Consider the following 24,240-nt stretch of genomic DNA (forward strand, 5'->3'; position numbering starts at 1 on the left):
TTAGTAAGAGAGTTTTCATTCTCTGTTTGGGGTGGGAAAACAGACATTTAGTAGCTCTGGGATTTGGGTTTTTATCTGTAATATGCAGATAATAATCTGTATCTCACTGTGCAGTGAGAGGAGGGAGGGCTTGCTTGACCTTGCACACTGGCAGAATTTAGTACCACTAGACAGAAGTCTAGTAAGATGGGAGGCCTGCTCCCCTGAGCTAGCTACACCAGCATTTGAAGGATCAGTCACCAAGTCTTTAATCAGTGCTCACTAAGTGCTTTTTGAAAAGGTAAACGTTGAGCTGGATCATCTGTCTACAAATAACTCATACCACTCAGCTTATTCCTACTGGTTTAAATTTCTTTTTATATCTCATGGTAAAATTGTTTCCAAAATAAGCTCTATCACATGGGATTTTATTCCAGTGATGGAGTGTAACCTTGTAATGTGTGTAGCTATGTGATGCAATGCAGACCTTTTTTTTTTTTGAACAAATTTTAATACCTTTTTCTGGTGCAGTTACAGACAAAGAGTAGCAAATTATGCATGTCCCATCAGTTGTTGAATAACCCTGTTGCTGAATACCTGAACTCTCTCCTGGTAGCTAGTTGCCCAGAAAAAGCTGTTGTTTGATGGAGAGGGCATTTGCTGTATTTAAATCATCCTTACTTGAGCTGAATACATGACAGTTATTAAGAAACAGACCCTGCCAGTTGCTCTTCTTTTATTTTCATCCAGCCTCACAGAAGCCAGACAATTTGTGGCTTTAATAGAACATACAAGGCACATGTGGTAAGAAGAGTTCACTTACAAGCAGCCAAAGTGAGTGCAACCAAGCAAAAAAGTGAACAGTTGGTGAAGTGAAATGCATCCCTTGCTTCAGACAAAAATACAGTGGAATGAAAGATGCAGTAGACTGGCTTTCCCTTAAGCAGATCTAATTTCAAAATCTGGCCCTGGAGAGATGAACTTTTGCTTTAATTGAGGAGGTGGATCCCAGCTCTTTGTCACTCTATCAATCAGCACCCTTTGCTGTAGCTTTAGCAATATGCTGCAGAAGGCTGTAGGATTTATTTCCTGCATGTTGAATCAAGCTTCCTACCCAGTGCTGCTGTGGGAGTCAGAGTGGCCTGGCCTCAACAGCACAGTGCAAGTCTCATCCTCTTCCTTCTGGTGCTGGCTAGTATCCTTCAAGGCAGTGTCCTAGCCTGGTCTCTGCTTCCCCTTGGGAGGCTACAGTTGTTGGTGACTCAAGAGTTTAGGATTGTTCCTTGAATCTTGTCCACTGCTTTCCTCAGCCATGTTCAGAGCCTTGCCCAGAAATCATTCTGATCCGGAAAAAAAGCAAGAGGAAAGACATTGCTTGGATTACAGCCTGATGTTTTGAGTTTCTTTAGCTAACATCATGATTTTGATGAAAAGTGGTATTAAGAGTAAACACAGAGCACTGTGCAGGTAGCATGAGGCACAAGAGGGAATGCGTGCAGGATAACAGTGCCTAGAGGGTGAGGAAGGTGTTTCCTTCCCCCACCTTCCTGTTTCCTAACATGTGGTGACCTGCCCTGGACAGTGCAAGAGAGACACAAGTGTACTTCTGTCTTCCTGTCCAGTCCTCCATCCTGACCCATCAGGATTGAGTCATTAGTTAGGACTTCAGCAAAAACTGTTTTTCCATTACAGGTTGTTCTCACGGCTGTAAATTCCAGCTTTATTCTTCTTCCTGCTGCAACTTCCATCTGTATGCTTTTCCTTTGCTATGTCTCCTCCTTTATCACTATATTCCCATGCTTTTCATGTCAGCTTCCAAAATTAACACTGTGGTGGATAATGATTTTCATTGGAGGGGTTGTGGTAATGTTTGAGTTACTGAAAATGGCAGAAACATTAGTACAAATAGGGAGAAATTGTGAAAGTGGTGCTGGAGGCTTCAGGCCCTTTTTCATTTCAACTTTCAGTCTTGAAAGAGGTGTTATGTGTTCCTTAGCATGGGAGGGTACTTGTCACACACCTCCTTACTGTAGTGAACCCTCAGACCAAATTTTGAGCAAGAATGAGTTGTCTGTGGTGGCACAGAGAGGCTGATGAGTGTGTAGATGTGAGGCTGGTAGAAATAAAAAGATGCAGGCAAACACAGCACTATGAGCTAGGAAGCACAGATGACTGTATACTCGGGAAAGTAGAGTGTTGTGTATTTTGTCCTTCTCCAGTTTTCAGTGTGAGGTGTTGTAGCCGAGGGTTAGCTGTCATCTGTGACATTCCTTTCTTACTCCTCAGATCTCTAGCTTATAAATGTGTGCTGCAAAATTAACTTGGGGAAGAGTGGAAGGAATGTGAAGAAGAAATCAGTTTAGGGGCATGATTTGCTTGGTAAAAAAAAAAAAATTATAAAGAAAACACAGTGAATGTGGGAGCTGTGCATGCTTTCGACCTAAAAAAAAAAAAAAAAAAAAAACACCAAAACAAAACCCCACCACAAAAATATAGGGCCTGCAGGACATTTCATTCCTGTGTTGTGTATGGAGGGCAGAGTTTACACTACTTCTTAGCAGATGCTTTTAAGCATGAACCCAGCCTCATGAAGATTTACCAGGAGGACATCATCATCTTTGGACCTTTGCCTATAGATTTGTTCAGAGTAGAAGGCGTAAGGACCCTTCTGGACAATCTCGAGGGTGAAAAAGAGAAAGAGTTACTTATAAACTGTTACAAATTGGTACTCGGTAATGGCTGTAGTGTTGATCAGACAATATAAGAGGGCCCCCAGTGGTTACTGACTTAACAGCTGCATGTAAGTCAGCCAGTGAACATTTGCTTGTAGCTGTTCTAGTTTTGTTTTTATTGAAGAGCAAGAAGCATAAACATGGGACACACAGTCTGCAGGCTGCTTAAAGGGTTCCCCTTGTTTAAAGCGTATATTGAAATGTCAGGGCCTTCCGCGAAATGAACAAGTCGTGCCTTGAGTTGTATCACAAACTGGGCCAGGTCATCCAAAGCACTGCCTCGAGTAGGGGTGCAAGTCGGGGCACCTTGCCTGTTGTACAAGTTGCTCAGTAACTCCTCCACGTTATCGGTAGCTGATGCAAAGACAGAGGATCCCCAGATGTGCATATAAGCTCAGCACGAAGTCTGATTTTGTTTGCTTTTATAGCTGGTTATCGAGTTAGTTGCTGAGGTAATGGGCTGCACCTCAATTAAAATCTACCTACCCCCACTGAAACATTTAATATTTGTGTAAATATTAAACATTTTTATGAATATTAAATGCATTTATTCGGAATTGATTCATGTTTACATTTTCCTACTATCTGAATAAAGATTACAAATGGAAAGTAATTTACTTATGCAGAAATTCTGTACACATCAAACTCATTTGACTACCAGAGGTGGGTAAACCATACCCATCCATGTTGCAAGGGCTTAACCATGTCCAAACTCATATCCTAACCATGTCAGGGCAATGATAAGCAGCAGTTCTATGCTAAATAGTGGGTACTTCGTTCCTGCCTTCTTTATGGAGTTGCTGGACCCGTAATGTGAAGGACATGCTGACTTGTTTTACGATGTATCACATCAGAGAATGCAGTGCATAGTTTTCTGTTAGATTTGGAAAAGCGCAGGCTTTATATTAAAGGTTCATTTCTTTTTCATCATTCATCTAACTCATTTGTACTGTAATGTACTTTCCTATTCCTCCTCCTGATACTTGCTACTTTTATATCTATTTTGCAAGCCATATTTTTAGTCTAATCCATACAGCAGTTGTCTAAAATTCCATAGCATTGCTTATTTCTTACCTATAACTCTTAATAAAAAATAGGGCTGTGCCAACCTATTATGTCCTTAATAGAATATTCTAATGGTTATTAAATCAATTGACTCTGAATCTCACTTTAATAAATGAGTCAGACAGTATTTTCCAATTACTGTCAGCCGCCACCTTTCCAAAGAGCAGATTATTTTGATTGAATTTTTTAAAGCTGCTCAGCACTTTTTTCCCCTGCTTTTTTTTTTTTTTTTTTTCCCTGAGTAAGACCAAAGAGCAGTAGCTCTGTTCTGCAGGGAAGGAGAGCCTTTTGGACTGTATTTGACACTCCATTCCATTTCAGATTTATCCCAAATGGAAACTGAAAATGTGACATTTCACTGACCCTTTACTTATTAATGATATTGTATTTTGCACTTCCATAGCACCCTATCAAATTGTTTGCTACACATGAAGAGCTAGACAGGGGCCAGCATGTAAACAGAGCCTTTTGCATCCTTTTTCCGCATCTGGCACCTTTGCAAGAACTGCCACACCCTGGCTCTTTCATGCCACTGGGAGATAAAATGCTGGTCACACTTTTAAATTTTCTATGGAGAGCGGAGGACAGGGACAAAGCCCTGTTCCCACATGCTTCCACAGTGCTGTGTGACCTGGGTAGCAGGCAGTTGTGTGCCTAGAAATATTATCTTAAACCTTTTCAAAGGCAGGTGGCAGTGATTCCGGGTCTTCTGTGTATAGTATATAGTCCTAGACTCTTCTCCAGTTCCACTGTCTTAGTTGTATTAAAAGTCTTAAGGGATACTAATTAGGTCAACTTGTTAAAGCAGAAATTAAAAATTAGCACCTCTTATTTAAAGATGGGTAGTCTAAGAAACACAGGCCATACTGTCATGCCCAAGGTGATAAGAGTATGTCAGTGACAGAGTTTGGAATGGAACCCAGCACTCCTGGCTCTTCTGCCAATACTGTAACCTTATCTATCTTCCTTAAATTTAAATCATGCTAGTCTCACATTCTTAAATTCAAGGAGTGGAACCTTACCCTTTGTCCAAGAACATAGCTGAGAGCAGGTGATGTGCACAAAATGGGTGAAAAGGAGTGTGAAGGGAGGGGTTTATGACTCCCTGAACAGTGGGACTTAGTAAAAATATTATTCTATTAGTTATACAAATGTAGTCATATTTTAAATATGGTCTTTAGAACTAGTAGACTAAAAACATTTTATTTTTAAGAGAAAGCTTAGATTCTGCACAAATTGATGTCTCTTGCCGGAGGAGGTTTCCTATCTGCCCCAGGCGAATGGGTGAGGGGATTTTTCAAACCCTGTTTATAAGCCTTTAGGAAAATCGGATTTGCAACATAGAGTAATCAAAGTGGTTTTGATGTTTGTGATCAGGAGATCGCCTCGGATCTGAGTGATGTGAGAAATACAATAGGGTCACATTTAATGGGGTTCATTTCTTCTTGAACAAGTACAAATTCTGTGTAAGTGAAATAAGTTTTACTTCAGCATCAGAAGTCTGTGCCTTTCTTCCTACTTTTTCCTCATCAGCTAAGGTAATGGAAAGACACAAAAAAAAATGCCTCCTCTGTCTTCTGTAGCTTCATATAAAAATATTTCTTTTTAGGAAGTCTTTCTTCCTTGGAATGTTTGAAGAACTCCCTGTTCAGTTTTCCCATGCTTAAGAATGATTAGCATGGTTCATTTACACTTTGCCAGCAGTAACTCTGTGATTTGAGAATTGTCATCGATTATCTTCACCTTGACATGTGGAAGATCCAGAGATGGAGCTCCTTTTGTCCTAATTGCTTTGACTGTGTATATCAGCACAAACAGTTTGATGGAGAAATTTTACCCTACAGGGTTTTTAGTTCATAACTGCCCTTTGTGGGGACTTGCACCATGTTCACAACTGTCCATTTGGTAATGACCACAGCAAGGATATGGATACAGGAGAAATGATTGGATGATATTTGGCAGTCTTTACAGTCCTCATATTTAATTAGCAAGTTCAGGAAAGAAGAGGAATTTAGAAAAGGTTTGTTGAACCTTCCTCCTCTTTACAGAGGGGTTGCTGCCTGTTGTGAGAACACAGCATACAGCCTGCCCTGGAGGATGCAGCCATCTCTCTTAGATGTACATACTGGTGCATGCCAGGATCTCTTGCTTCATGCAGCCCATGTGCCTTCATGATGGTGCTTGCATGGACACCATACTTGTCTTCTCTCAGTAGTACCAAAAGCAGAACATACTGGAAGGGTTTGTCAGTGATGGTGGAAAATCCCAAATCCCAGAAAACTCTTGAGAATCTGCTGAAATTTTCCATGCTAATGAAATAGTTTGCATATATTTGATAAACGGTTGCTAATTTACCTATGAAAAATTGCAAAAGGTGTCACCTACCAGATGAGAAAGTGTCACCTACCCTTACTCTTTGCCTGAGAGTCTTTTGCACAGGGTATTATCAGCCAGTGGTACCTGACTAGCAGTGTGTTTGACTGGACGGGATGTGTACCTCAGCAGCCTCCATATTCTAGTCTCTCCAGAGAGGCTGTGGTGTCAAAACAGCTGAGATTGACCTGAACCTTTGCCTGAGTTTGTGCTGAGAGCTGTCTTCAGTGGATCCAGCTATAAATTGGTGCCCGGTCAGGCAGGCTGGGAGTCAAGTTCTTCTGTCTGATGTAGGTAACAAAGACAGGCACTTCAGTGGCAATAGTCTGGAGGCATGGGATTGCCAGGACCACTGACATTTTTCAGCTGACTCTCAGAGCAGGCCTGCCATTTCACACCCTCTGAAAGCTCTGCAGCATGTGAAGGTAGTCAGGAACATTCAGCACTGTTTTAATGAAGAATTGGGTAGAAAAGCAAAGGAAGTTTGCCATTTGCTGTGTCTGTAAGCGGACGATGCTCAGCTGTGCTTGTCTATACCTGTGGCACCAAGTCTGACAGGAAGCAGGAGAGTTAGAAAAGTGGCCACGTGCCAATATGTCCATTTTAAAGAGCTGATATGGGGTCCTCTCGCAGTTGCTACATGTAAAACTCAGTTGTACCATGAAAGGCACTCGAGGCATCGTATAGATGAACACTGTGAGAGCTGAATGTTCAGTGAAGGGAGAGCTCCCCAGTTACAGACTGTTGCCAGGATAGAAATATTTTTAGTCAGTGTATTTTTACCTGTTTACTCCAAAGGAGACACTCCACCACCCACCCCAATTTTGTGTAAATCTTTGGTTTTTTTGGGTTTTGTCTGCCCCTTGCCTTCTCATTGTGAAGAGTTCTGACACCTCACAGAAACCACACGATGGTAGTTTTGAGTAGTCCCACCTGCAGAATGGCCACCAGCACCTGGTTAGCTCACACTGTCTAAAGCCTACTAATTCCCCCCCCTTTGTTAAAAATGCCATGACTTACACAAAAGTGAAATCTAGCTTTTGGACTAAAGTGAGGTGAAAGCTGAGGGCTACCATTGATTTTTTTTTTTTTTTTCCAATTCTGGTAAGTCACTAAGGATCATTTTTAGTGGGCATGTGGCCCCACATAGCTGTAGGAACACCATGACACGTTCTCTTTACACTGGTGTAAAGGATTGTTGTGTGGGATGCAAAACATTGTCTCTGCTCTCACCGTCCTCTGCAAACACCCATCATCACAGTCACTAATCATCACTGCAGGCAGCGCTGTGTCCGGGGCGAGGCCAGCAGCCTGGTGTTTAGGTGTTTGGCATGGGCAGAGCGCTCTCCTAAATCACTCCTTTCCATCTCAGAAATGGCAGGGAGCTGCCCCATTCACCAAGCGTTTCATTCCCGCTTGTTTTTTTAATAATCAGATACAGTATTTACCTGCAGGATCAATGCTACTCATGTAGCACACCGGTGACATACAGAAGGACCTTTTCTAAGCAGCGCTGTGGGAATTGAGGCCTCTGCAGCAGGGCTGGAAGCCACTTCTTACCTAGCAACTGTTTCTAAGTAGGACAGCCGCTGACTGCCCTCATGGCAGAGTGGATGAATCCTGCAGCACCCTCAGGAAGGGAACCTGGTGCCAGGCACCAGCCGGCCTTGGAGGACAATGGGAGGAAGCAGAGGAACAAGCAGCAGGGAGCGGGAAGGGTTTTAAAGCCACAGGACGTGGACGGGAAAGCTGCGTCAGAAGGCACACAGGGACTTTTCTGGGCTGTTCAGAGGAGAAATGCAAATAAAGAGGGGAAAAAAATCCAGGATTGCCAGAAAGGGAGTTTTGAAAGCCTGAGGCTTGCAAAAGGTTCCATGTATATCCATGGGACTGGGGGCGTGGAGCATGAGTGATGTGAGGTTATAAACTGGCCTCCCCTCTCATGCTGGTTACAAGAAAGGCTATCTCAGCCAGAGAGCCAAAATCTGCATTCACGGTTCTGACCTGTGGTAGATGGGATGATGTGTGGTTGGCATTAAATTCCTCACGTGCTGTTTTGCAAATGTACTTGGTTGTGATCAGGTGGCTCTGCTAAGTTTTGATGTTTCAGGTCATAGTCATCATTTCCTACTGAAGGCAAATGCTCCTCGTTTCTGTTTAGTGCTGATTATAAGTGGGAAAAATATACTTTTAATGCCCAGTTAAGCTTTGTACATTCTGAAACATTCCAGGTAAAAAAAAAAAAAAAAAATCAGAAGTTTTAGGGGCTGAGGGGCATCCAGTTTCTTGAGCTTAGGAAAACAAAAAGTCCCTCCTGTTCATAGATCGTGTTGGACTTTCTCTTTGTAAGGGCTGTGGTGCATTTCACTTTTCCTTTGATTTCTCCTGCAGATGAAGGACTGAACCATGAATGCAAACTCTGCAACCAGACATTCGACTCTCCTGCCAAACTTCAGTGCCACCTGATAGAGCACAGCTTTGAAGGCATGGGGGGCACCTTCAAATGTCCAGTGTGCTTTACAGGTAGGAGACCATCACTGCTTGTCCCAGTCATGCCCTTAGCTTGACCTTGCAGAACTTCACTGAAAAATGTGTCGTGTGCTAGCATTAGATCTGTTTTAGGAGGGAACATTACATTTCACTCATTAGTAATATTGATTAGAAATCATTTAGAAAGCTGAGCTCCTTGGAAGGTCAGGCATCCATCTGTAAGAACTGCATTTCAAGCTCTTCTATCGGAAGTTTGAGTTTTTTTATTATTACAGAAGTGGTAGTCTGTTACCTTCCACAGTATCACGTTCATCATTTCAATGTTCCAAACTTGCCAAGGTTAAAACTGTCCATAAATTTGTGCTTTAAAGCTACAGATGTTTCATCTAAAACAAAAAACAACAACAACAACAAAGAAAGAAAAAAAAAAAAAAGAGCAGAACCTGGCCCTAGTTCCCAGGCTTAGCCTGTAAAGCAGCATTCTCTTCTGATCGGGTAAGAAAGCCCACATGCGTGTGTTTGTTGGCTTGTGGTGAGAAGGAACACCCTTGTAATGTGCTTTAGAAAGCAAACCATGCTGACTTGCCACAAGTCAAGTTCTGCTTTCCCCTGACACAGGTCCAAGTGTGGAATAATCCTCCCGAAGTCAGTGGTGTTATTCAGTAGTAAAACCCAAGTGAGAAAATAACTTGACCCAGTAGGGCTAAGCACTGCAGTGTTTGGGCCATAATGAAGAACAGAAAAGCGCTGTTGTTGGAAATGAAAACACATTAAAAGGATGCCTACTGAGTTGTTGTGAATTTTTTTAAGGACTTCTTAGTAGAACATTTCATAAAATGATAACTTAAAATGTAAGTGTTAATATGAAGCTTACATGCCCAATTTTGCTTTAAAAGATGAAAATCAAAGTTAATCACAAACATGACAAAACACACTTTGGGTATTCTCACATCAATGGCATGCTAATTCTGGAAGCCATTCAAGGTTTCTGTTCTCCATTAATGGGAGTGAAGGATTTTCATTGATAAGCAAATAGACCCTTTAATACCTTCATTTTACTTCTCTTTGTTTGGCAGCTCTCCTCCCAATAAAACCTTAAGCGAGTGCTACAGAGGAAAATTAAATTTGAATTTTTCATCTTTCAGATACAGTGGCTGGTGATGATTATTACCTCACCATGTTCAGGTTTCACACATTTCTGTGGGTTATAAAATTATAAAAACACAGAATTCATCTTCACTGCACAGTTTATCATAAGAATGTCTGAGCATGGATAGTACCACCATAAACAGTTCATCTGTGAGGTGTCTGTGTTCAATAATTCTTTCTGTTAGGAATCATTTTGAGGTTTTAGTTTTATTACTTATTCTACTAATTTTTTTCCTTTTCTTTGTTTACACTTTGTCATGTGATTTTTTTAAATGTAATGATGGCTCTTCAATTTCCAAGATTGGGGTGTTGTAAATGCAACATAAAAACTTGCATATGTAAAGAGTACCCACTGATGCTTCTCCATGTAAGCAAGATCCCTGATAAAACTAATCCTTTAATTTTTGAGCCAGTAGCCTTGTAAAACGTGTGAAAGAGTATGGAGATAAGTTGATTCCAATCTATGTGAAATAGTTTTTGCTTTTTGCTGATGGGGTAAATAGACAGTGAGCATTAATCATAAACAATGATGCTTTATTAGCAATATGACATTAAATTATTTCAGCACATCTTGCTAGAATATTAACAAGAAGTAAAAATCACCAATATAAGTTTTATATGGAAAATGGAATCTGATCTTTTTTTTTCCAGGGTAATGAGAAATGTGATTAAAATGTATGATTCAGAAGAACAATATTCTGTTGTTTTTTGTTACCTTGCAATTAGAATAATTTTAATGATTAGGAGTGGAGTCAAAGTCAAATGCCAGCATCTTTAATAAATCCTTTCCCTGCCTATACAGATTAATATTGTAGATGCAAACTTTTTTAGGTCACAGTGCACCAGGCATCCATCAGAAGTCAGTGCTGCCAACCCAAACACTGCCTCTGGCATATACAATTTAATTATTAATAGTATGTCTCCTAGGTAAACTGTTACACAGTCTTAGGGCCTTGTTTTGTAGTCATTAAAATTGAACATGTTTATATTATTGAAACCCTTGCATTCAGTGTGTAGGCAGACTTGATCTTAAAGTATCCAAAGAGAATTTACCTTCAGTTCTGTTTCACAGTTATAGACATTGCCCCAGTGTAGCTGTGGGATATAATTTTTAGCATTAACACATTTAAATACAGAGCTGTTTGTTAGCTTTAACTTTAGGCACACAGAGTAAACAGGACTTTGGCATCTGTGCTTTCCACACCTGTTGGTTGCTAGGAAATAAGTTTTGTGTGTATTCAATCAAAGTGCAGTAAGCATGAAAAAATAACTGAACAGGAAATGGCATTTTTAGATTCTTCATTTTTGAAATCTTCATTGGTTGTCCTATTAGGGTCTCTTTTTTTACCTTAGTTGATTTTTTTTTGCCTTGAAGAAGGGATCTGTTTCAATTCATTTCTGAAGAAGGATCACACTTTTTAGATAAATGACATGCATCAGTACCCATTATAGCAACAGTGTAAGGTGAAATCAGAGTGCACTAGTCTAGTTTTATGTCTTGAAATTGCTGAGTGTTAATGGGAGATTGTTTATAAAAAATTCTTCACTTGTAATACAAAACAATGAAAATATTGTTGTTTGTCTAATATTCCAGTGTTTGTCCAAGCAAACAAGTTGCAGCAGCATATTTTCTCAGCCCATGGACAAGAGGACAAGATCTATGACTGCACACAGTGTCCACAGAAGTTCTTCTTCCAAACAGAGCTGCAGGTACACTTATTACCTTGGGGTTATAATACCATTATGAATTTGATAGCTGAGTTCAAAGCTTTACTTGCCATGACCTCCTCGATTCTTGCTTATCATCAGGATGGGAATGAGGGAAGGACAAGAGAAATTGCAGGTGATTCAACCCATGCTGCTTCAAAAAGCTACTGGCAGAAAGCCACCTGGTACAGACCTGAATTTCGGGAGCCACCTTTGGCTTCTTCTGATGTAGGTTGTTGCAGCTCAAGATATTCTCTAGGAGAGAGAAATGGGCATCCTGTTTTTCTGGCTGATATCCATAAAATATTTAGTAAAGCTGTGAAAGACAAAATAAATGTATGCTTTACTCTTTAAATGTGAAAAGCTAAATTGAAGTAGGAGTGTAGTGATGGAGGGAGGGGGAAAGTAGACAGAATTTATCTTTTAACTTGGTGGGGGAAAAATAGGGTTGGATGAATGGTACACTGTCTTTTGTAGGCTGCTTTCAGACCTGTAATGATACTGTTTATTAACAGTAAACAAAACGACAGAGAATGAAAGAAAAGATGAACAAGATCTGAAAACAATTTGGATGAAGGGATTATTTACTATATATTAACATTCTGCACTGTGTGTCTTGCAGTGGGAAGGGGTGATGTGTTATTCCTGATGTATTACACTTTGAGACAACTGCAGTTTATATTGAAGTGTTAGGATCGGTTGACAGAGGAAAAATTTTCAAGGTCCTTGATGGTCTATACTGATGAACAAGGAGAAATATTTCCAAAGTAAGGTCTTTCCTATACAGTCCGCCATGAGATCTTTTTATTTGGAATCAAGAGGTTTTTCAGCACTTACAGTTTTTCAGTAGTTTTTTCTAGCATGAGCCCCCACCTCTTAACTCCTTTGACTTAGGTGTCCACAATTAATTTTGCATCAGACCAGATCTGGATTTAATCTCATCAACAGAGGCAAAAGACTAGTGACATATGTGTACACATATGCCCACCTAGTATTTCACTTCCTGAAAATTTTATGTACTCCGAATATATTAATGTTTGGCATGACAATATGAAATACTTCACTGGAGAAAAAAGAAATCAGAGCATTCAAACCGTGCATGAATTCATTGTGTGTGAGATTGGTATTCATGTCGATTGCACTGCATTTTCTCTTTCCTAATTTCTTTCTGCATGAAAATAATATGCAATAAGGCCTTTCTTATAGCCTTCCCTACCTCTTTCTGAGTGGACCCTTTAGTCATGGGAACTTGTTCAATACCTGCAGTACCCCTGTAACACTCCAAGGTGCCTGGCAGTATCTCTCTCCTGTTTTTAAGAGATCCAAAGCTGTTTCATTTACAGTCCATACCAGGTATTGCATGCAAGTTCTGATGCAAAGTGGAAGAGAAAGACAAGGAAGAGAAAATAAAAAGTTGGACAACTAGGGAAAAAGACACCCATACATAATGATGGACAGAAATAGGCAATATTGAGTTCTGAAATCAAGAAAGAGTCTGGATTGGGTAGAAATCTATTGGACTTATGGGGAAAAATAGAGCAGAAACTAAGCAGAACAAGGAAAGGTCAGAAACTACTTTTTTGTATGTGTTTCTTTCACAACATGTTTGGGGGTTGTGGTTTTTTAATAATTTTCTTTGATTTTTTTTTTTTTATCAAAATACTTTTTGAGCTTTTCTGCAAAGTGTTTCCAATAAGGTGAAACTGCTTTTTCAGAAAAAAAATAATTTGACTCACTGATATTCATTTTGATTAATCAAAATGAGGAAGTAGGGAAAAGTAGAAGCAGCAGCAGTTCCTGGGAAAAGAAAGGAGAGATTGTTAGGGAAGAAAGACCAAAGGGGAAAAAAAAGAAAAAAAAATCAGGAAGAGAGAAGGTGCAAGTATCCAAAAGACAATTATGAAAAAGAAAGAAACAGGAACACAAGGTAGAAATTACTTTAACAGTGGAATTCAGATTGGATTTTAAAAAGCACAATAAGTAACTGAATTATGAAGATGCAAAACACAGAGTGTACTTTTAGTCCTTACAAGTCTATCCCCCCTAAAATACACTTTCGTTTCAAAATCCATGGAGTCCCAAGCAGTTGCTTTCAGCTTTTTTATTGTAATAAAAACCTACATGTTTTTCCATTCAAAATTTATTCCTGCCCAAGATTAGGGCAAGATTTTGCTTTCTCTATCTAAGCCTAGTTCACTGAAATGTCAACATACCTGAAGCACCTGGTTTTCTAGTGAAGGACACAACAGGATGTTGCTACAGGGAAACAGATTCTGCTCTATGTTGACTAAATGACAATCAGTGTGTTGATAGTTCCAAGCTGCAGAAGGCTCTTAATAGACCACATCTTCATACCGTTAGAGACAGTCTCTTTCTGGCTTATCTACACTTGCAAAAATGACAAGGTATTCATTTTCTTACTCAATTCATTATGTTTATTATTTTAATTAACTCGGGTAGCCCCACCCCAGGTGAGAATGCATTATGTTTAAAACAGTGCAGTACCATTGCGCCATTTGCATTTATTTGTTGGGATCACTGGTTTGCTGCACTTACCTCCAGTTGCCTACCCAGGCTGGTGAAAGGGTGGCAGAGCACTTAGGCAGAGCAGTAGATACTGACATTTGGAGTCTGCTTCTGCTGAAAATACACTGATCTCCAGCCCACTCTCATTTAAAACCTATTCTAGGAAGCATCGCTTTGTTCAGTCTATCTACCACCTGAAGCAGTGGAATCTTTGGTAACTAGCCTCCAGGTTATGCTTCTCTATCCTTTCACATTGTCATGGTTTGTGTTGGGGCTTGCAGCTTAACAGTATATTTATTCCCTCTATCTAGAACTGTTCCTTGCTTTTAATTTAAATGTGCATCTACAGTGCTTCTCCCGTGTCTGGGAGATGCTAATCATTTCAGATTAGAAGCCAGCACTCCATGGTTGTAGGTCAGGCAGAGTGAGAACATGGACAAGGTAGAGCAGGGCAGAATACAATAGCAAGAAGCTCTATCCACATATATGGCACAGCTGATAATTAAAAGGAATAAATTCAAGGATAGAGAAAATAAACACATTATAACAGTGTTTAACTTGGTGTTTGGCCCAATGCAATTCTTTGCTTAGCATTTTCTGACTCCTGTTCAGAAAGAGTAGGCTATAGAAATATAGGCTTGTACCAACCTTTAAAATTTAGATATCAGATAATAAAACTGCAAGGTAAATGTATTTATAGGGTGCATACATTTCTTCCATAAATTGAAAATCTTCTAAGTGAACAGCTGGACCATGCAGTTCTCTATACAGGGTGGATATAACTAAAACAGTGTTCTCCATCCACCATCCATAATACAGAATTTTTAATTGACAAAGAAGTTAAGGAACCTTATCCCTAACTTAAATTAGTATTGAGTTTTCATTAAATGATAAAGGAATTTGTGCCTATTAAAACTTCTTTTTCCTGTCCATGTGCTATTTCCAGTACCTGATTTTTTTGCCTTAGTCTTTAGAACTTAGGCCTAAATGTTTGAACTGATGTTTGTGCCTCCCTTGTCTCTGATGAGGAGTAACCATTCCTTTCCTATTTCTGGTCCTAGTGTTACTTCCATAGAATCATAGAATGGTTAGGGTTGGAAGGGACATGAATGATCATCTAGTTCCCATGCCATCATTGCCCCTGCCATGGGCAGGGAGGTCTTCCACAAGACCAAGTTGATCAGAGCCCTGTCCAACTTGGCCTTGAACACTTCCAGGGCCACAACATATTGGGATGTTTGTGGGAGGAACAAGAGGCTCCTGTGAGGTGTTACCCGGAGTGAAGGAATTAATTTTAGTTTTTTGCAGATGTTGCTAGGTCAGACAGGTACCAATGTCTGGTAGAATTGCTGAGTAGTTGTACAGAGTTTTTTCAGTGTTTTATCAATGATAATAGTTTTGCATATGGTGCTAGTCAAGACTACATAATCTGTCAGCACCATTTTGCCCAATACAAGAATTATGTCTCTTTTCAGTGAATTAGAACATTTACTTAACATTTTATGACTAATAATTAGTTGCCCCTGGGGTAGTTAAGTGTCCTTACTTTACAGACATGAAAACTAGGGCAAGAAATAATTGGATCAGCAGTTGCTTTCCCATCCTGTTCAAAAGGGACCTGGCCTCAGTGATTCACGCCCTTGCTGCTTCCCATCTGGACTCCATCAGCACAGAATACCTGGGCATGAAGCCATCAGCCTGTAGGACATTCCAGCTAATGCAGAGAGCTGCAGCACTGGCCCTCAGTAGCAAAGGAGACCAGGAGCATATTCACCAGCTCTCTTGCTGTCTACACTGACTGCCTTCCTACATATTTGTCCAGTTGTGCTCCAAGATGCAATCCTTAATATTCTTAGTGGACTGGGAGTAGCACATCTCAGAGATGACCTGAGAAGTTCTTCCCATTTGGTAACAATGTGGCAGTTGACAGCCCTGCTTTGTGAGCACTTTTATCAAAGAGCTGAAGCTTGTTTGCTCAGGAGCTAGAATTTTCTCACAGACTGGCCTGGGAGTATGGAACAGACTTCCACAGCAGTTAAGTATTGCCATGAATATCCTCAACTTACGCTTTTAAGAGCAGGGTGCACCCAGATGTGCCAAAGGCTTCCTTCTCTCATATAAACATGTACCTGCATGTAGATTTCTAAACCTTCCCCAAAATCCCAACCCACAAAAACAGAGCTCTACCAAAACAAAATACACAGTTCCTTCCCCAGGGAAAGGATGAAAGAAAGAATGAAGCACTCATAGCAGATGTTACTCATGTCACTTAAAACAGCAGGAGAACATTCTTAGCTCCCAGTACAAGCCGCTGAAACAAAGCAGGGCAGAGGCAGTATAGAATAGTCTCAGGAAGTTTTATGTAGCTTTATGTGAGTCCTTCTCTGGATTTCCAGTTTTAACATTTTCATGTTCCAAGTTTAGCACTGCTGAAACTAATCTTCAAGTTTCTCCCTCACTTCTTTAAGGGTTAAACTTTCCAAAGATCTCAGCATTGTAAAATGCTCCCAAAAATCTCAACATTTTAAAACGGCCTTTAAAATACCCTTGACCTGAGCTGGAGCAGAACTAAGAAAGCTCTAGGCTATTTCAAGAACTAAAGACTTGACTGAGACCTTTAGTGGAGACAGTGGTAGAACTGGGATTCAAACACTGTATTCTCTCATTTGGGGGTCAGCTAGAGAAAACTGCTAATTAACCTGGGCTGGGGTTGTCTCCTTGTGGCAGAGGCCTTCTGGGGCCAGCTGGGAAAGAGATTGGTGTGGGAATAGCATCAGCCGTAGCGGCAGTGGCACCACTACCTCCATCTAGGATTGTTTTGTCAAGGCCCCCACAGTAGTTGAGTCTGTTTATCATGTAGGTCCCAAGACTTCCATGACAGCAAGGGCGACTGTGAATAATTTATACTCTTTACACAAAAACAGGGACAAAACTTTCAGACCTGCAGGATGTTTTCTTCACAAAGAAATGGCCTCAAAACGTTTTTTAATGTGAAATTGGAGATTAATTCTGGCATTTCTAGGTCCCCAAACTCTTAGGGTGAGGAGTGGAACATAGATGCTGGCTTTCTAGGCCCCAAAGGCCAGGAGCCAGCAGGGAATAACTTTGTCAGCTCTTCTTAAAAAGAAGCCTACCTGGAATCCAATTAACAGTCAAAGCTTTAGGCCAACATTTTCAGATTCAGTGGCCTACTTCTGAGAGGGTGCTGAGCACTTCCAGCTACAGTTAAGGCCAGGCCAAGATGCTGGTGCTGAGTACCTCAGGAAATCAGGTCAAAAATGCTTGGAGTCAGGAACCTTCACAAAAGCATAGGTGCTAAGCAGCCATAGCCCCATTTAAGGTTTCAGCAAAATACTTTTGATGCCTAAATACTGACACCAAATGCATTAATGTTGACCTTAGTCCTTAGCAGACGGCGGAGTAGCTTTTCTCAGAACAAATGCCTAGGAGTCAGGAGAGCTGGATTCACTTTTAAGGCCAGGTACTAACTTACTCCACATAACAATGCATGTTCTCCGTGTCATGAGTGAGAATGACGATAATAATATGTGTTCCAGAGATACTAGGATTGTAATTTATGCTTGTGTTTTGAGGCAGTTAGATAGAGCTGCATGCTAACTACATGCAAGTTTGAGTGCTTTTTGGGTTTTTTTTGGCTGAACCCTTACTGTATGTTCTGTTTCAGATGGATACACTAGTATGTGCATTGAGTGTTTTTCCATGTCTTTAAAGATTTGAAAAAATCAGGCTTGTGTTCCTGAGATTTGAGACTTTTTCCCCTAGAAGGGAGAATTATTTTCCTTGCAAATTTTCTGAAAAAGGCAATCAAGAGAAACAGGGTGGAGGCACTCATGCATTAGCTCTTTAAGGACATACCTTCAAAGTGTTTCCCCTGCAAGTCTTTTGCTTCAATGTCAAACAAAGTTTAAACACAAAAAAAATACTTTGAATTCCCTTCCAGTGCCCCTTCCCTCCTGGGGATTTAGGGGTGTTACGGCCACATTAGGTTTTCATGCGGTAATTCTTTTCTAAATAAGAAATTTCCAGGTTTGGAGCTTGTGAGTTCACCCGCCTTTGATTGGCCTATTCAAATGTAAACACTCCCTGTGGGTACTTCATTAGTTCATAAATATTTATAGCACATTGCAAAGCCCACCAAGCCCAAAGTGCCAGAGTTTTTCAGGGACCATTTTGATTTCACTAAATAGTGCTTGTCAAAGATGAGCGTAGTATTAATGCATTTTACTTGTCTCCACTTACTTCCTATACTTGTAACTCTGCATACAACAGTCAGCCTGTGAAATTTTCTGCACTTTGTCCTGTAAATAAGCAGGAAACAATGTGTTCACAACATCCCTTATACATTTCCTGAGAAAACATTCCTTAAATTTCTGGAGCAATTGAACCAAAATGATGGGTTTGTTTTTTCAGATGCTTGAGTGATATTATTGGTGAAAATATAGAATTAATTGACAAAGACAGTGTAGCAGTTAAGTGATGAATATTGCCTTTAAATACACCATTGTGATCTTGAAAAGAAATTCAGACTTAAGGAACAGTAAAATGGTAAAGGACCAAAAACTAAATATTCTGTCCAAACTAAGTACTGAGCTATACACCCATGAAGTATACATGTAAAAATAAGCAAAAATCTCTATTCCTTCTCTTTCAAGGGGGATGGAGTCATACCAAAAGTTGTATGTGCTTGAATATATGTTCCTATTTTGCCTACTTCTTCCTGCTTATGCTCGTGTGTGGCAGGATTCTTTTTGTAAAATATAAGTATCTATTAAAAAAAAATTAACCCATACTTTGAATCTCATCTCCATATTGACTTGTATGGTCCACATTAAATAGATTTTGCAAAATCAGGTAATATAGTACAGTTTGTAATCCTTGTGACTGCAAAGACTGTGTCATGCAAAAATGTTAAATGAAGTTTGTTGTCTACAGTCTGAAAGCAGCATGAAACCGTGGCAATCAGAAGATAAGTGCCACTAATCCTTTGTCTTTTTAAGTGTTGACTCTGAAACATATCACTGATGTTAGGTGTCAACATTAAAATAATAATTTCTGATTTTTTTAGCAAATGGAACAGCGAGGTGTGTGAGGTTTCAGCCTAAAGAAACAAATCAAAAGTTGCTGGAGAAAGGAAAAGGCACAGAAAGGCAGAAGAAGAAGAGAACAAAAGGCAAAGGAGTAGAAGAAAAGTAGAAAGGAGATTATAGGACAAAGAAAGAAACAAGATAGAAATAATAGTACTTGGGAAGGCAAACATTTTTTCTTATGGATGATGCTGATAATAATGATAAGGCACTTTTAAAAACAAATCATGGTAATAATAAGGGGAATTTCTGTTATTACATAAAGGCCAATTTCTACCTTCAGTCCTTACAGAAACCTCTGTGAACGTGAGGGAGTCCTGTCGTAGATTCACGGCGGTGGAAGCAGTAAATGTATTCCCTGACCCACAGATAATCATTAGAAATGGAATTCTGCCCTTTGCAGAAAATGAGGTTTTATCATCTGTGCCCTGAACATTTCAGCCTACACCTTGCCATTAGTCAGATCAGTTGGCACATACACCTGGACTAAGCAGAAGAAATAAGCACTCTGTTTGCCTATGAATAATTTCCCTGGTACATCAGTTCAGTTCTCCTAATTGTCCACCCATTAATTTCTTGCTAATGTAGTTGATATCGATGACTGATTTTCTGTGCTAAACAGGAAGCACCACTTCTTCATTCTAGGACGCATTCCTTCCTACAACTGCCCTGCTGTTAGCTACCAGTAGCTGCCATTATATTATCTTTCATCTGGCCCAGAGCTGACAACAGATGGCCATCTCCGGGACTGCCATCAGTGTGACTTTATGAAGCATCCAGCTATGGTGTATTGAGGAGCTTCATGGCCAGTTCTGCAAATCTGCTTCCCTTCCCCCTACCATGGTGCTGGCCCCCCTCACTCCGTCCCTGTGACTAAACTCCTCATTCCTGGCTCCACTTTCCACTGGTCCTGTCATTTCCCAGCAAGCGATGGCACACCATTATCACCGCAAGTTTAAGGCTCGAGGTCTGCCCCCTCTTCCCTCCACAGCACTGGTACCATGGTGCTGTGGCTCCCATATACCCCAGCATCCTCACCCCTCCGTGTTTTCGGTGCACTACAAGCATAGGTAGAGGGGCTTGGTTAGCAGCAAACCTGCCACCTCTGAAAATCTGTGGTTCAAACCCTACTTTGTTCCACCACAGAGCATCTCCTCTAGCTCCAGGGATTTTTTTTTTTAATGTTCTGAAGACATGCTGTCAAACCAACATTGAGTATATTAAGTGTGAAGGAAGCTAAAATATCGATTAGAGACCTAAAGTGGAGAAAAGTGTAAAATTCTCAAGCATTCTGGTTCCATTGACATGTTAGATCATTTGGAAAAGCTCTTTCAACTGTGTGGCTGCTGTGCATTTTGGAGAAAGATATATTGTCTGCTCTTGACAGAGTTTTCTAAAGCAAGGTACCTCCAGAGCCAAACCCGTATTTTATGAGAAATTCACATTTGTGTCCTTTATTGTGATATTTGCAGCAAGTCTACAGCCAGTGAGAGTCTCTGCCCTCAAGCTATAAAGGAGTAAGGCTCCATTGTTGGAGAGAGAGCAGCCGTCTGTGTGAAAGGCTGAGATGTGGTAGGCAAGATGAATAGTGCTTAAAAGCAGTGCTTGCCGTGCTGTCTTTTAGAACAGAAACACTGAGGATTTAAACAAAAGTGAAAGGCATGGTAAATGAATCCTTTAAAATTGGTCAAAATTTTCAGCTGCTTAAAGTAACAAGTTTTCTCCATTGATAGGTTCATTGAGTAGGAGGAAAGTTGGGAGGGTATGAATTCCCCTAAGGAGGAGGTGCAGATAGTTTGGGAAAACAAGGTGTGGTCAGTGATTCATAAAGAGACACTCCAGTAAACAGCAATCTTGGCTCAAGGAGTGATGGCTTTTTTTTCTTCCTTTCTTTTTTTTTTTTTTTTTTTTTTTTTTGCGGGGGCAGGATAAGAGCATGATTGGGCCACTCCATTACAAACATTAGACAAAAAGACTCAGATGCAGATGGCTACACAACTAGAACTGTTCGTTGCAAAACACCAACCAGGAGGAACACCTTTTAGGTTTAGCTTTTCTACGTGTTATTGAGGTTGGTTACCTCATGCTTTTATCAAACTGAGACTGAAATATTTTGGATGGAAAAAGAGTGGGTTTTTGCAGGCTCTTGTGATTTATTTTTTTTTTTTAAGTTGAGATTCCTTTGTGTTCAAAGCTGAAATTGAGTGTCCTCCACCCTGTTAACAAAGGAAGAGAGAAAGAGATGACTCAGTTCTCATGAACCAATACTGCTGAGTTACACACATATCTACGTGCAGCTTTAGTTGTTTATCTGTGTTGTTATAGTCCCTTTTTGCAGCAGATTTGCTAGACACAGTCGTGGATCATGGGTGTGTAAATTTGCTCGGGGATACTCTGTGTCAGTGAATACTCTGCTTCGCCCTCATACTTCCTGTGTGTAGACATGAGCTGTGTAAGATAAAGAACCTGTGATATTGTTTAAATATTAGTGGTGCATTTTGCTTTGCTTTGCATTTGTAAAGGTGAAAGGTGATTGTGCAGGAAAATGGAACAGTATATTTGCTGTGAGACAGGCACTAAGAACTCACTCCCATGCTCAGTTATAATTCATGACTGTACTGGTGGGAAGCCCTTATCCCTCTGTGGAGTTAATGCATCTCTACTGTAGCCTGCTGAGAGCACCCTGTGTCCCCTCCCACCATCTGTGCATTCACTTTCGTGCTTTCTCTCTCCCTCTTTACTGTGAGATCTCTTGGTGTTAAAACTGTCAGATTACTACTGCTGGTAAAGGTGGCTTTATGATGTGTATTAATGTTGAATTGTCATTTAAGGGTGAGGAGGTAGGTAAAGGATATGTTACCATTTGTTTTAAACTCCTGTTAGAAAATGCTGGGGAGCAAGTAGAAAGGTAGGTTTGTTGTTTCAAACAGCAACCAGCTTTGAACAGTATAGAGAAATTACCACAGTTTAGCCTAAGAGATACTGATGGCAAATACATCCTTCTTCCCAATCTGAGCATTTCTTGCTGTTTCTTGGTACCGCGGATCTCTCTTCCTCCATGTCAAGATCTGAACCAAAAGCATTGTAAATTAAAAAATATTCATTTACCCATCATCTGAATTTTATTTTCTCCAAGTTGATCTCCTCTTTTAGCTGAAAAACTCTCTTGCAGGCTGCAGCTTAATTACTTCTTTGCTAACTGAGACTTGAAATTCATGTGACCAAGTGCTATAAGCAAGTACGATCTTAACTAAACAGGTAGTGTGTGAAGATTTTTTATTATTATTATTGCTGTAAGGCACTGTCAGAAGACTGGTGAGACTGTCTAGCTTTGAAAGAACTGAACTCAGTTCACAGAGATTTAGATGATGCTTTATCAACCTGGCACTTTGCAGCAATATTAAACTCGGAATATGGTTAAAAGACCATGTACTTGACTGTCACAGCAATATTAATTTTCAGTGTTTCACTGGATGTAATCTCATGTAGTCTGTTGTTTGTATTCCTTTAAAACTTATAAATCAAATCCAGACCTGGAAAATACCAGTGTATGAACTTAACAGATGTGCTGCCATAAGGGACCTGCTAGGTTATAAACTGCAGAAATTATCTTTTTCTATTTCAGATTCCTAGCTTATTCCAGGGAGATTTAGGAACCACAGAAGTGAGGTGGAAGGTCACGCGTTAGGACGGTAGCACCCACCCAGCACTTGACGTTGGGTGTAATTGTCAGGAAATCCACCTCTAATCATTTTATTATTCGGTCATATCATCTGCTGAAACTCCTGAGCAAAAGTAGGGCAAGAATGACTTCAGTAGCTCTGTGTCCAGGTTTTCTTAGGTGAAAGATCACTTTGAGATGACACAGCTGAGTAGTCAGGCTGAAATCCTAGTTGGTATTTTATTAATTTTGCACCAAGATAAATCTTGAAATTCTGACAAACTCCATGACAGGTGAAATTCCTTCTTGCAGAATCTGCTCAGCAAGAGGCTGCTCATTTCGTTCTGTTCGGAGGCAGGCAACAGGAGGGCAGCTTTATAATCAGCCCTCAAAGGAGCCCCGGCCGCCCCAGAGCCTTGGACTGATTGAATAACTCCTGGGCCTCTTCCCCTAGGCCTCCATCAGCAGGGGTCCTGTGGAAAGCAATCTCCCGCAGACTGGCACTGAAGTGAGCTTTAAACTACTATTTTCTGCTCTCCAGAGGAGCCTGGAGTACTAAAAGATAGATGGACTGCAGATATTTTATGAGAAACTGTCAGAAGAAGAGCAGAGTAAATGTTTTTTTTTCCTCCTTCAAGTCACACGCTGCATCACTGTAGAATTTTTCCCAGAATCTTTTACACTGAAAGTTTGCAATTAATTGGTTGCTAACCTTAATTTTCCCCCTCCCTCTTATTTTTCTTTTTTCCCCCTTCCCGTCTTCTTCTTCTCCTTTTTTTTTTCTTTCCTTAAATATTCACTCAGAGGCCCTTTGCTTAACCACAGTTGCAGAAAATCAGTACCATTTGCACTGAAATATTTATAATGACAGAATGAAAAATTGGATTCATTTTCTGGCCTGTAGCCGAACAGTCTGCAACTTTGCACAGCATTGTTTAGCATCTCTCATTCCTTCCTTTCATTGGGGTCGTTTTCAGACACGCATGCACGCGCTGCCCATGCTTCAGAGGAATGTTTAGCAAAACACAGAGCCATTTTTAATCTCAGCCTTGAGAAAACATCTTGTCTCTAACCTTGCCACCATTTGTGGGGGGAAGCAAAGGGGGAGGTCCCTGAGAAGAGTGTAGAATTCCTTTTACAGGAGAGATTATAGAGGATGACGTGCAGTTATCTGTCCTCTACAGCAAAGCAGTGTGCGGCTGGAATTCAGCAAGTTGATTCGATGAGTTGCAGAAGAGGCAGGGTGGACTTAGTACTAGGCTGGATAGCAGGATCTCTCTGGTAAACCCTGTTCTGCCACCAGTTCCCTCAGTGGCCTTAGGAAACTCATTTCTCACGAAGGAAGAAAGCTCCCTTTTGTGCCTGAACAGAGACTGTGCCTGTAAAAATGCCCTGTGCTTCTTTGCACCTCCAGAAAACAGAAGATGCTGGAACTGTACATATTTACTTCCCT

At 40.4% G+C, this 24,240-nt stretch overlaps 1 protein-coding gene across 8 annotated transcripts in view; it reads left to right on the forward strand.

Annotated features, from left to right (window-relative positions):
* ZNF521 (zinc finger protein 521) overlaps positions 1-24,240 on the forward strand; it is a 231,306-nt gene that overhangs the window by 192,722 nt on the left and 14,344 nt on the right. For all 8 annotated transcript variants that reach the window (XM_050317243.1, XM_050317292.1, XM_050317302.1 and 5 more), the window contains 2 exons: positions 8,541-8,672; positions 11,383-11,498. In XM_050317243.1, the coding sequence (XP_050173200.1) occupies positions 8,541-8,672; positions 11,383-11,498 (248 nt within the window). The remainder of the gene's footprint in view (positions 1-8,540; positions 8,673-11,382; positions 11,499-24,240) is intronic.

The sequence above is a fragment of the Myiozetetes cayanensis genome, unplaced genomic scaffold (genome assembly GCF_022539395.1).
Source record: "Myiozetetes cayanensis isolate MyiCay16 unplaced genomic scaffold, myiCay2020 scf1, whole genome shotgun sequence".
Lineage (NCBI taxonomy): Eukaryota > Metazoa > Chordata > Aves > Passeriformes > Tyrannidae > Myiozetetes > Myiozetetes cayanensis.